The sequence below is a fragment of the Bos indicus x Bos taurus genome, chromosome 2, assembly GCF_003369695.1.
Source record: "Bos indicus x Bos taurus breed Angus x Brahman F1 hybrid chromosome 2, Bos_hybrid_MaternalHap_v2.0, whole genome shotgun sequence".
NCBI classification, from domain to species: Eukaryota; Metazoa; Chordata; class Mammalia; order Artiodactyla; family Bovidae; genus Bos; species Bos indicus x Bos taurus.
The window spans coordinates 38,645,453-38,659,409 of record NC_040077.1 but is presented as its reverse complement, the minus strand read 5'-3'; the positions used below and the strand labels follow the sequence as shown (position 1 = coordinate 38,659,409).

The following is a 13,957-nucleotide window of genomic DNA, read 5'->3' as shown; positions in this document are numbered from 1 at the left end:
AATTATAGCATCCTTCAGTTTATGGGGAAAAAAATATGCCTGTCTGGCACACCTGTCAGGTGTGGGTGAGTCCTCAGAGAATGAGCTACAAATGGATTTGTTGATGTGATGGCAGAACAATTCCACAAGGGGTCCCATGAGTATTTCTCAGCATGTCCTGTCACCTTACACTGCCTAGAGCTATGAGTTTATGTTTAAAATAGAAAACCATAAAAGTTAAGAAACATCAATGGGTTTCTTTAAAGGAATTAAAATAAGGAGACTTTTCAACTCCCCAAAGAATAATACTTGGTATCTGAGTCCGCAAAATTTTATAATTACAACATGCTTTAAACGTATTAATTTTTGATAAATTCAATTATAATGTTTCGGCACTTTATCTTCCTTTAAATGTAATCCTTCAGTTTGGTTTCAATAAGTCTAATTTAGACATGCACCTAATCAATATGCATTGTTCATCCACCCTAGGTTATAGAAATAACGAATTGTTCTTTTTTTCTTTACACAACTGAGAACAGGAAGGTGAAAATTGTACTGAGGTTAAGATAGTACTCACATTTTAAAGCTGTGCACATATTTTTTGTATGGAAACTAATTATTTAAATTAGTCAAAAATACAATAGTATGAAAATAGTGTACTGAACACCAAAAGGAAAAATCAGAAATTCTTGTTATACGTACCCTTTAAAGCACTGTATGTTTTGGTAGCAAAATAGGAACAAAGACACTCAAAACTTGAATGCTTTGCTGAATAGTCTATTTCCATATGAAGGTTGATAATTAGTGCAAGCATAAACTAAATAGCAAGTCTTATAAAAATGAACCCTATAAATAACAGGCTTCTCTAGCCTAGGCTTCCTGACCTTATCCTGGATGAATTTTCATGACAGTTTTGGTGTGCTCTTGATGCTATTTGACATCACCACTATTTCTCTGAGCATCTTTCTGATGTCACCTACAGTCACCAAAAATCATTTCTGCTACAAATTACAATGTAACACAGCTATGAAAGAAACAAGCAACAAAATATGACTCCTTCACGTACAAAAAGACATGTTTTAATAATAAGAAAAGAAAGTCTGACATAAAATTGTATTAAACAGAATAACTCGACTATATTAGAAAATATACTAAACTATTGAAAGTAGGAACTCTGAAAGTGCAAGTTGCTCAGTCTCATCCAACTCTTTGCAACCCCATGGACTGTAGCCCTCCAGGCTCCTCTGTCCATGAGGATTCTCCAGGCAAGAATACTGGAGTGGGTTGCATGCCCTCTTCCAGGGAATCCTCCCAACCCTGGGATCGAACCAATGTCTCTATCATTGCCAGCAGATTGTTTACCATCTGAGCCACCAGGGAAGCTCAAGGTTACCAGGATATAAGCTCAATAAGTACTGAATGAGTGAATGAATGAACAAGGAAAGCTCATGCCCAATAAGGAAGTCAGTCACTTCTGTTTCAGCCATCTGATACCAAGAGGGAGACTTCAAGGATGCCAAATCTTCTGATTTTTAGTCCATGGAATTCTCTAGGCCAGAATACTGGAGTGGGTAACCTTTCCTTTCTCCAGGGGATCTTCCCAACCCAGGGATCGTACCCAGGTCTCATGCATTGCAGGCAGATTCTTTACCAGCTGAGCCACAGGGAAAGCCCAAGAATACTGGAGTGGGTAGCCTATCCCTTCTCCAGCAGATCTTTCCGAACCAGGAATTGAACCAGAGTCTCCTGCATTGCAGGTGGATTCTTTACCAACTGAGCTATCAGGGAAGCCCCAAGATAAGCCAGGTATCTATATTTTTATTTTACGACTCAATGTTTAACATTATAAAGAAATTCACTTTTTCCCCAGAAACTATATACTTCAAATGAAAGCTGTCTGTAGGTCAAATACAACCCATAAGTAGGTAGAACTCTGGGTGACTTGTTTTGCTGTTTCTATATTCATTAAAACTGGGTTTAGCTAGTAACGACAGAGCAAACTATACAGAAGTTTCCTTTTCTCTTTCATGTAAAAGACATTTGAAGATGAGTAGTTCAATGTTTGGGCTTCCCTGGTGGCTCATCAGTAAACAAACACAGGTTCAATTGCTGGGTGGGACGATTCCCTGGAGAAGGGAGCGGCTTGGCTACCCACTCCAGTATTCTTGCCTGGAGAATGCCATGGACTGGGGAGCATAGCGGGCTACAGTTCTTGGGGTCACAAAAGAGTCAGACATGACTTAGAGACTAAACAACAAGAGTCCAGTGGTAGCAAGTTGGCTCCATGAAGTTTTTGGTCAGGCTCCTATTATCTTCTGTTTCCATTCCTGTGGTGTAGTCATTGTCCTCACAGTACAAGCAAGCTGCTATATTTCACCCTTTACCTCCAGGCAGCATGATGGAAGATGGCATAATAAGCTATCAGTTGTGTTTAAATGAGTCTTTTCAGTTCTCCAAAACTCTGTCAGAACTTAGTCATCTGGCCACACTTACCATTAAGAGTAGCTTAAAATACTGTCACTTAGGTAGACAGCCACATCTAAGACAGCCATCTAAGTCTAGATTCTGCTACTAAATGGGTATCGGAGGAAACTAGATGTCTTTGAAATACTTATAGCTTTCGTAAACTTTGAGCCATTAGATTTTTTCCATTAGAAAAAGAACACATGTGCAGCAAAACAGACAGCATAAAAATTTATAAGGGAAGAACTGAATAATGTCCTTAACCTGGTAGCTCTCCAATATCAACTCCACATGTTAAGAAAATGTATAAGTTTTGTGAATTCACCCATTGCCAAAAGTTACTTTGAAGCTTGATGTTTTGCTCTTTTGTTGTGAAATATAACAAATACACAGAAAAGTGCATATAATATACATGTACAGCATATAAATTCCCATACATCTCTGGCCCCCTTATCCCTTCCCTGTTCCCCACTCAAGAGGTAAGTCACATGATCAGATCCTTTCCCATCCCCCAGGGTATCATTATCCTGATTTGGGGAATAATCATTTCTCTGTCCTTGTGCTGTTTTCCCCAGAATCCCTTTTCCTGTATTGTTACAGGTTAAAGTTGGGATATTCGCATGTGTTGTGCTGCTTAGTTGCTCAGTCCTGTCCCACTCTTTGAGACCCCATGGACTATAGCCCGCCAGCCTCCTCTGTCCATGGGGATTCTCCAGCAAGAATACTGGTGTGGGTTGCCATGCCCTTCTCCAGGGAATCTTCCCAACCCAAGGATCAAACCCAGGACTCCTACATTGCAGGTTGATTCTTTATGTCTGAGATACCAGGGAAGCCTGGGGTATTTGCATATAATGTTCATAGATGAGAATGACTTGCTATTTCTTTTTTCATACTGTCTTTGTTGGGTTTTGATATCAAAGTTATGCACAGAATGGGTTAAGGAGTGTTTCCTCTTTGTGCATGGTTTGGAGGAGTTTGTGTAATAATTACACAATTATCTATTCCTGGAAATTTAGCAGAATTTTGTGGTAGAACCTCTTGGGCTTTGAAATGTTCCTTACGGATATGTCATAAGACTATTATAATTTATGTTATAATTTTCTAAAAGTTAGGTTGTTCATAAATCATGTTGTTTCAGCCTCATGTAGTCTCACTGTTTTTTTTTAATCTATTTATTCTATTAACAAGACAATAGTATATTAAAATCCCCTTCTGAGATCATGGACTTCTCTATTTTTCCTTATACATCTGTAAATATTTTCTCTGAGACCATATTCTTAAGTACACAGAAATTTTAATTTATTAAGAATCCCTCATAAATTGAAACTTTAGTCATTAAAAAGTGATCTTTTTTAACTCTAGTAATATTTTTTGCATTGAAGTTAATTTTACCTAATAGAAATGTCAACATTTTTATTTAATATATGCATTGTATATTAATGCACATATATCACATATATGTATATCAAACCTTCTTATACTTTCCTCTAATTATCATCCTCTCTTCCATATTTTCTATTATGTATTCTCTATATTACTGCATACAAAATAGTGTCTTCTGACCCATATTTCAGATCCCTAATTCTCTCTTCAGTTGCTGTTGTACCAATTGTTGTTAAACCTATACATTAAGTTTCTAATTTTTGTTACTGTATTTTTAATTTTAAAAAGTTTTCTTCTTTTATTGTTCAAATCTACTAGTCCATTATTTTTTTTTTTACAATTTCCTATTCTCTAAGAAATGTTTTAAATTTTCCTTTTGCTTCTTTAAACTTAGAAGAATGGGTGCTCTATAATTATTGTCTGATAACTCCAACATATGAAACCTTGTGCTCTCTTCCGCTGGCTCATGCTCATGTCATTTTGAACCCCTGTGAACTTGGAGTGCTTGTTCTTCATTATGTACTTCTCATGTCCTTGCAAAAGTGTTTGTGTGTTTCTCTCTGAGACCTAATATTAAATTACCTTTCTCCAGAGAGTCTGAACTTTCTTCTGGCAGGCCACTGGGGACACTATTAATCTGGGTCAATTTTTTTTTTTTTAAGTTTTTCTTCTGAAGAGTTTCACTCGGGCAATGGAAACTCAGGTGTAAAATCTCTGTGATGGCTAGACTATGTCCACATCTTTCCAAAAATAAGGTTTGGGGTTTGTTTTAAAGTTGTTTATCTTTATTTGTTTTTTGTTTTTTGTTTTTTTTTTGCCCTGTTCTGCTTAGTAATAAATCCAAGCCTCCTCCCTGGGGTTAGAAGGAGATGAATTTACATCCATTTTAAACTGGTAGTAAGGAAGAGACTGTTGATATTTCTGCTAAACATGGCAGTTTTTATTAGATGACTCAAATTGAGCCACCCATGTTTTTTCACTTTTCTCTGAATCATGAGATTGCTAGTAGCAAAACCCAACATTTCCCTTGCTAGAAAAAGCAGATATGCAGGAGGAAAAAACGTTCCAAATAAGAGTATCAGAAAGTTAGATAATAATACTTAAACAACGATGATGTTCACTGACTCTCAGGAAAAGAAAACTGAAAGTAGGCTGTTGACACTGTTGAGTCTGTATGTTAACAAATCAAAGAACCTATTTCCAGATTTCTTATCATATTAAGGCTGTGAACTCCTTCATTGGTTAAGATATTATCTAAGTGTCTGACACTTACAGTTGAAAACATCCTCCTTTAACTTTTACCAATCCAATGGGTGGAAAAAAATGGTATGTTACTTCAGTTTGCATCTCCCCGGCATTTATTTTTTCAGTACTTGATCATCTTTTCAATACTTGACCATTTTGAATATTTTCTTCTATAAAATTTCTGTAAAATGTGTTTTTTGCCCCTTTTTTTTCATTTAACACTCTCCTCCCTCTTTTCACTTTTTCTCTTGCCAGGTACATGGATACACACACACACACACACACACACACACACAGGCTCATTATTTTTTAAATAGTTACCTTTTTCTCTAGTCATATATAATACAAATATTTCTATCCCATATTTCATTTATCTTTGGTTTCACTTATGTTATCTTTTATTATTCATTTTTATTTTAGTTTCCATGTAGTCAATTATGTCTTTTCCTTTTATAACAGTTGGATTTCCTGTCTTATTTAAAACAGCTTCCATACTGTAAAGTCATAAAAATCTTTTTTCCCTAAATTTTCCTCTGACATTTAAATTGTTTTATGTTTCACAATTAGATATTTAATCAAGCTGTAATTTATTTTTGTATACGGTATGACACTGTGGTACAGCCCTGTCGTCTTCCAGATGGATAGATAATTACGCCAGCATCATTTCAAAAATAAACCATCATGGAATTTCCACTTCTGCCAAGTTACACTTTAGATGTCCACAGAAGCCCTTCTTAGTATGGCATACACAAAAATGCTGAATAAAACACAAATGAAAAATGTTTTTCTATTATATGATTAACCTGGTGGGGAAATAAATGAATTACTCAGCAACCAAAAATAAAATTCAGATCCAAAGAGATATCTGAGCACTAGGATGGCCATTTACCCTGGAGGCATCTGCCAGTCCTTGGTAGTTAAGTGCTTAGTTTATCAGACTTATATCACAAGATCAGGAGATAAAACATGGTTCCTGAAATCACAAAAGATCAGGTTAGAGATCCTAGTATAAATCAGTTAAATATGAATGGTATTACATTGAAAATAAAACTAAGTAGAAAATGTTCTGCAGAGAGACACTGGGTCTATATTCATCTATTTGTTTGTCTCAATCTTCACTTTCAGTAGAGCAGAAAAAAAATCTCTTCAAGAGATTCTCACCATAAGTGTGCATCTGTATAGGCACAGAATTCATGCTATATGTTGGCAAAAAAAAAAAAAAAAACAACTAATCAAAACACTGAATAGATTTCAGTTGGTAGCACCTCCAGATACCTGGCAGAAACTAATATAAATCTGCTCTGGAGGAATATATTTTAAAATAGGCCTCAAAAGTTTCCTCCAGATATGATTCTCAAAACATGAGCTCACAATCAAAAAATTACAAAACACACAAGGAAAGTGGCCAACCAAGAATAGAAATCAGCAGATTCAAATTCATAGAAGCTGTAGATATTAAAATGACCAGAGACTCAAACATTAGAAAATATAGGGAAAAGGGTTTAAGAAGCTTTAAGAATAGATACAAAAGGCCCAACTTAAACTAAATCAGTGATGAAACTGTGAAATTTATTAGAGGGCTCACAGACAGAACCCATTACAGGGACACACACCCAAAATATCTCTTGGAACTTTTTCAAAAAAATGGAACTCTTTCATTTATTATTTGTTTTTTCACCCTACAAACAACCTCCCTCCTCCATCCTCCACCCAAAAAAGTACACATTTGGGTAAATAAGTCTTTTTTTTTTATTGAAATGTAAATATTCTTTAAGAGTTAAGAATATATCATTTACTTTTGAAGCTGAATTTTTCCTACCAAAGTGGATTCTATCTTAATTTAAGAGGAAGTTGTGAATGGACACTCTGCATGAGTTACTGTGAAAGAGATTTAATAAAGCCTGAGAAGTAGTAAATCTAAAGTCACTGGAGTCAGGGCAAGACAAGCAGCCTCTGGAAAGGTGGGTAGATATTTTTGGAGTTTAAAAGAGTTGTTTTAATCTGGTCTAAAAATAAACAGTAATAAGAAATTAGGTTACACTGCATAAAATATGTTTCTCTTAATTGATTTGCATTGCTTGTATTTAATTGTAATTTTTAAATATATTTGGTATGCTGCCTAATGAAAATAATAACATATTTGCTATTAGTAGAGACATGAACTCCAAGCACTAGTCAAAACACAACTGTTTTTGGAAATGGTTGTTGGCTTTCAAGTTTACATAAGAAAAAACCCTCTAAATATTTGTGATAATAGTTGAACTTGAAGGTCACTCCAGTGACATCAAATATATCTAACAGAATAAGCTCCAGGGAAACAAGCAATTTTTTCTAATGTTATATGTCTACCAAACTATAAAATTACTTCTATCAAAAAAATTAACTCCTAAGGATTAAACCCACATGCAATGTCAAAGAAGTACTTTTTTAAGGGCAAGTGATTGAATTTCATGTGATCTAAATCAAATCTTGGTTACAATGATCCAAATTAATTTGACTCTAATCCAATTTAGTATTAAAAATGAATGGGTAAGGTTTTAAAAGGCCATTAAAAAAAAAACATTGTAAATTAAAATAGTAACTAGATTCTTAATATCAACAGATTGTTGAACTAGTAAATTAAAATAATAAATGTCCTTGCTGCATTTAAAATTACATTTTAAATATCAACTAAGCAGTGTTTCTTAAACTGTAAACACGTAAGCAACTTGTGTGATATGATTAGAATTTTTACTTAATGAAAGCACATGGAGTACCTTGCACATTTTACAAGTAAGAATATTTTGTAAAATTCTTATTTCAGATATGTGTGCATATGGGGGAAATTATACAAAATGTGTTTCTGTGTGTCACAATGGAAACCTGTACAAAAGCTACTAGTCTAAGAAGAATTAGAATCAAACACTTAAAAGGATTTTAGGAGGGCAAGAGTTTGTGGCTACAGATTTCCAGGTGCTGAGTTATAAGGACACCATCAGGAAGAGGAACTGGGGAGAAAACAGTCACAAGATGTATTCAGGGTAGGAATTTTGTCACAAAGAAATATAGTCAGAGATCAAGCATCATAAGCAGGACTCAAGGACAGAAAAGAGACAGCTGAAACATGACAAGAGTAGGCACTATGTCTGCACCAAGTCAGCCATCCAGAAATGACCCCATAGTCGGGTGATGGCTAAAAGAGCCAAGAGGTACCCACTGGGTTTCCAGCTGCAACTGAAAAGAGAATCCCAGGTTTTCTTCAACCTGTTCTGGTCACCTCTCCCCCTTTTCTTCTACCATTTTACTCATGAGTACGATGCAGCGTATTAAGTACTGTAGATATGTCACACTGTCTGCTTTTCAGAGCACGTTTATATATTTCATATATATGTGATCACATTTGAAATTGATAAATTCTCTTTAGGCAAAGCAGGGGATATCAGCCACACTTATTGATGACACAAAAACAGCAAAGTTACTGGCACTGGCTGCGTCACTGCTCAGTCTGAGGGTTCCCAACTCCTCTCCAACAGATGCTGTTCCAGACACAGCTAATAACCACTCAGCGCTACCTCACAGAGAACAATCCAATCCAAGATGACTGCACATGCAAGCCTACTCAACTGAATGTCAATTTGCCATACCACGCCACTAAAAGAAACAAATTCTTAGTTTAGTAAAAGAAATTTGATATCATTAAATGTCACAAAGCATTTCTTTGTAGACAAATTAATTACTAGCGTATATACCTTCCCAGTTATAAGTAACCTTTGAAAATTAATCAAGGTAATCCATTATATCAGTAGAGAAATCATGTTATAATCTCAATAAATCCATGAAAATACTTGAAATTATTAATATTCATTCATGATTTTTAAAAAGACTTTCCCCAAACTAGGAATAAAAGCAAATTTCCTTAGTTGATAACAATGGTCTACCAAAAAACAAACAAACAAAAAAAAAACCCTTCATACTTGATGGTAAAAGAGTGAGGGCATTCCTCCTAGAACCAGGAAAAAGACAAGAATATTTAACCACTCCTACTCATCATCATATTGGTAATCTTAGCCAGTGCAAAAAAAGAAAGAAAAAAATAAAATAAAATGCATAGAGACCAGAAAGGAAGATGTAAAATCGGCTGTACTGACAGACAAAATTATTCTGTATGTAGAAAATGTCAAAGAAATTTTTTAAAAGCTACTAGAATATGTTATTCTCATAAGCTTATAGGATATAAGGCCAATATATAAAATTAATTTTATTTTCATATACTGGCAGTTAACATTTAGAAATTGAAATGTCAAAAATACTATTTATGATAGCATCTAAAAACATGCAATACTTAGAGAAAAATCCAAGAAAATATGTATAAGATGTGTTTTCTGATAACTATAAGACACTAAGAGTAACTGAAGTAAAACTAAATAAATGGAAAAACATACTATGTTCATGGATCAAAAAAGTTAACATTGTTACATGACAATTTTCTCCAACTAATCCATACTCAACTCAATCTAATAAAAATTTCAGCATTGTATTTTTATGAAAGTTCTCAAAATGATTCTAAAATTTATTTTTTCCACTTTTTCTTTTTTTGTCTGTGCAGCGGTATGCTGGAGTTACCTGACCAGGGATCAAACCTGTGCACTCTGCAGTGGGACTGTAGTCTTGACTACTGGACTTCCAGGGAAGTACCAATTCCAAAATGGAAACGCAAATAACTTAGGATAGCAAATCAACTTGAACATAAATAAAGTTGGAAGGGTCATATTATCTGATTTGAATACTTACTATAAAGCTATAATAATCAAGAGTGTTTCATAGTGGCATAAGTATAGACATTTGGAGGCCAGAAATATACCATATACATATGGTCACTTTATTTTCAATCAAAAGGTCAAAGAAATTGAAAGGATGGATTTTGCAATAAATGATACTGGGAACAACTTCAAATACACATGGAAAAAATAAATATTCCACCTAACCTCACAAAATAACAAAAATTAAATTTAAACTAAACATGGGCTTAAATGTAAAAGCTGAAATGTTAAAATTCCTAGAAGAAGCCATAAAAGAAAATATTTATGACCTCTGGATAGATAAAGATTTCTTAGGACATCAAATAAATGAACCATTAATATTTTTTAAAAAAATAAAATGCACTTCATCAAATTTTGATCTTCTACTCTCCAAAAGACACCTTTAAGGAAACAAAATGTCAAAATCCACAGAATGTGAGAAAATCCTCATAATACACCTATCAGATAAAGGACTTGTATTCAGAATATATAAAGAATCTTAAAGTCATCCATAAGAAGATAAATGAATTTAATATGCAAAAGATTTGACAGAAAGAAACATAAATGTCTAATATGCACAAGAAAAAAAATAATTTAACATGATTAACCATTAAGGCAATGCAAATGAAAACCACAGTGAAATACCACTACATAATCACTGGAATGTCCACAATTAAAAAGACTGATTATACTAAGTGCTGGGAAAATATGGACCAACTAGAACTATCAGACATTTCTATTGGGGATACAAAATGGTACAAGCAATTTGAAAACTATTTGGGAGATTAAATTTAAAAATTAAACATATAGTTATCATACGACCCTTCAATTCTACTCTTAGATATTTTCTCGAGAAGATGACATATATCCAAAGACTTGTACCCAGTTGTTCATAGCAGCTTTGTTAACAACAGCCTCCAGATGGAAACAACCTGAATCCCCATTGTGGATGGGTGTGTAAAAAGAACAAAGCAAAACATACAAAGGGATATTACCCAGCAGCCAAAAGGGAACAAGGTGCATGAATAAATCTCAAAAATAGGATGAATGAAAAGAGTCAAGTGCAAAATAATCTCCTCCATAGGACTCCTCTGATGTGAAACTCCAGGAAAAATAAATCTAATCTACAGGGATCAGAAAATCAGTTTCCTGGCTTTGGTGAAAGTGGAGACTGACTGAGGACATTTTGAGATAATAGAAATGTGGCAGTTACATAAATGTATGTGTCAAAACACATTGAACCATATACTTAAGATGTGTGCATTTCATTATATCTAAATTATACCTCATAAAATTGTTTGTTTTTTTAAGAAAGGCTGGTTCCCAACTGGACTTGAAGGTAGATTACAGGCATCTCAGTAGTTAGGCAGAATTTAGAGCTGAACTGGGAAGGATTCACATCCTGACTGCACTCAGTACCTTTAATTGGCCCAGCTGTATGTGAAACATTTTGTCCTCCTAGACATTTTGTTGCACAGTATTATCTTGTACCCCTACTGACTGGCAGAACATGTTCTTATGGATAATTCTTTATCGAGAAGACACATTAAAGACGTCATTGCCACAGACTAATATGGAGACTTTCCTTCCCCTCCGTCTTTTTGATCTTGGTCATGGGAAGAACATCATCAAATACAGGGGATCTTCATGTCTCTAGTCTACCAAAATCAGGGAAGAAAGTATATGGAAAATAAATTCTCGTATCACAATAGGTATCAAATGACTACCAAACCAAGGAAGTCTATGGAATCTGAGACAGAATAATTGCGGTGTAAAATCTAAGACTCCTAGTAGCTTTCAGGGATGAAACATTCCAAGTGTGACTTCTGAGGTTATAACACATAGGACAATGCTTTAGAATAATGTTTCCCAAAGAATGAGACAAGTATCAAAGGTGGTATATGAAATGATTTTATTGAAGTGGTAAACCAATATGATACTAAATAACATTAAATCACACAAGATTTTCTTCCCTGGTTCTCCTAGTTTTTCTGATTATGTATCAAAATGTCTCACTTCATGTCAGTATGTTTTTAACATGAGTATCTTCTCTTGAAAAGAAAATGTAAAATAGCTACCAGAAATACAGTCAGTACATTTGTTTGTTTATTTACTTATTTATCTTCTATTTATGCCAAGTAAACTTGTTTTTTGCATAAAGTAAATGTTCTCCAGTAAAAAGAAAAAAAAAGGAGCTGTTAATTTATTAATAATAATAATACATTAAAAATACTATAGTAGAATATGGTGATATATGAATATCTGAGACTGGATAACAGTACTTTCAAATGTTCATTTGTGAAGAAGAATATCTATCTCTGTGTAGATACTAACATATTAAATAAAATTTACTATCAGGACATTTTCATGTTATAAATTAGTTTTTAATTTGAATTGCTTACCTCTTTAATAGTCCCTCAAATTTCAGATTCCAGATAAAAGACCAGATTAAGATTTTTGTATCTTATAAATTAGGATGAAACTCCATGAAATTGTGGGAAAGGCAGCAATATATTCACCCAATAATAGAGGGTCAAATTCTACTCTTTCTGCTAACAAGTGCTCTCACTTGAGTGTGGGCAGACAAAGAAGATATGCAGAAGGCACCCATGAAAAAAAGATTCTGTTTCCATAAAAGTTGGCAATCTACTATTTTTAGTTTTGCTCTCTTTTCTCTTCTTTTTTCTTGGTATACATTTTAATTTCTCTCCTTTAAAAGGATACATAAAAGTTTATATTTTATTCTAGGTTCATTAATCACTTCAAAAAATACAATTCATGAGGACAGATTTCTTCAAAATTGTTATGCTGTTGTCAGTGTTTCGACAGTCTTGTACAATTTTTTAAAAAATCAACCTCAGCTAGGCTGTAGAGAATTTTAGCAAAAAAATAGAAAGAACTGTAAAACAGATTTCCTTATTTAAAGAAACATAAGACAGTTTGATTTCTATCATGCTTATAATTTCCCAAGAGTAAAATGAAATTTGGAATGAACAAAGATAAACCCTTTACCTGTTGGAAGGTGCAGTGTTATGTTGTTGCAAAAATCTGTGAAGCAGCATTCCGTTTTGGTAACATTGTTGGAACTATGACAGAAGACTTGTGCATTTAATTCTGGGAGAGAGACACAGGACTTGATCACCTGTTCCTTTCCATTGGTTAACATAACAGAAGCCCAACATGCTCCTTCTGTTTGGCAGGTAAAGTTTGAAGAGTCACACAAAAGACAAACACACTTCAAACCTGGAAAAGATAAGGCAAAACGCTTTAAGATGCGAAAGTTATCATGCAAAGAAAGTCAATCTTAATGAAAACTGAGAGACAGTTTAATAGCACTGGATAAAACATACATGCTAAAGCTGTTACTCTCTCTCAGTCATGTGCTTTATCAAAAGTGTTGCCCAATCATCACTTACTATTGCTTATATTTTTATAAGCAATCTCTTCAGTTGATACTGTATTTTTAAACAAGTTTCTCACCCTTGGTGTAAATCCCTCCTTTTTAAACTCAACCAGCTCATTCCTAAATCAGTAGTCCCTATGAAACACCAGGATACAGTAACACAGCAACCCAGAAGTGCAGTCCAGCATCATCTGTAGAGCATTCAAGCACTGTTTAAGGCGCTCACTACCCAAGCAATCCAGTGTATTCTGTTCATGTACGATTTCTCCTTTAAACTTTAAAGTCAATGTGCTAAAAACACAAAGCTAACTGCAGACAGTCACAGCTTTAAAAACCTGTGTGACTCTTTACATTTATATTCTATGATATTTTAACAGTATTGTATTGTCACAGTGCCTTTAAGGCATTGATGAGCCATTATATATCCCCCTTTTCACTAAAGAATACATCTTAGAATGAGTCATTTGAAGATAGACCATGACCTTCAGGCAAGTTTCTTTGAATGAATACATCTATTCAATAGAGCAAAACACATCAATTGTAGAATGCAATAAATCTACATCAATAAAAATTAGACTTTGTTAATCTGTTCCCTTCACAAGTTTCCACAACATTCCCCACTTAATAAACACACACACACACACACACACCCCCCACATTAACTCACATGATCAAAGTAGTAGAGTACTTCTGTTCTGATGTAAAA

At 34.2% G+C, this 13,957-nt stretch overlaps 1 protein-coding gene across 1 annotated transcript in view; it reads right to left on the bottom strand.

Moving 5' to 3' along the window:
- ACVR1C (activin A receptor type 1C) overlaps positions 1-13,095 on the bottom strand; it is a 52,384-nt gene extending 39,289 nt beyond the window's left edge. Inside the window, exon 1 of the mRNA XM_027560255.1 lies at positions 12,861-13,095. Within this exon, the coding sequence (XP_027416056.1) occupies positions 12,861-13,014 (154 nt within the window). The 5' untranslated portion in view covers positions 13,015-13,095. The remainder of the gene's footprint in view (positions 1-12,860) is intronic.
- Between the last annotated feature and the right edge of the window lie 862 nt (positions 13,096-13,957).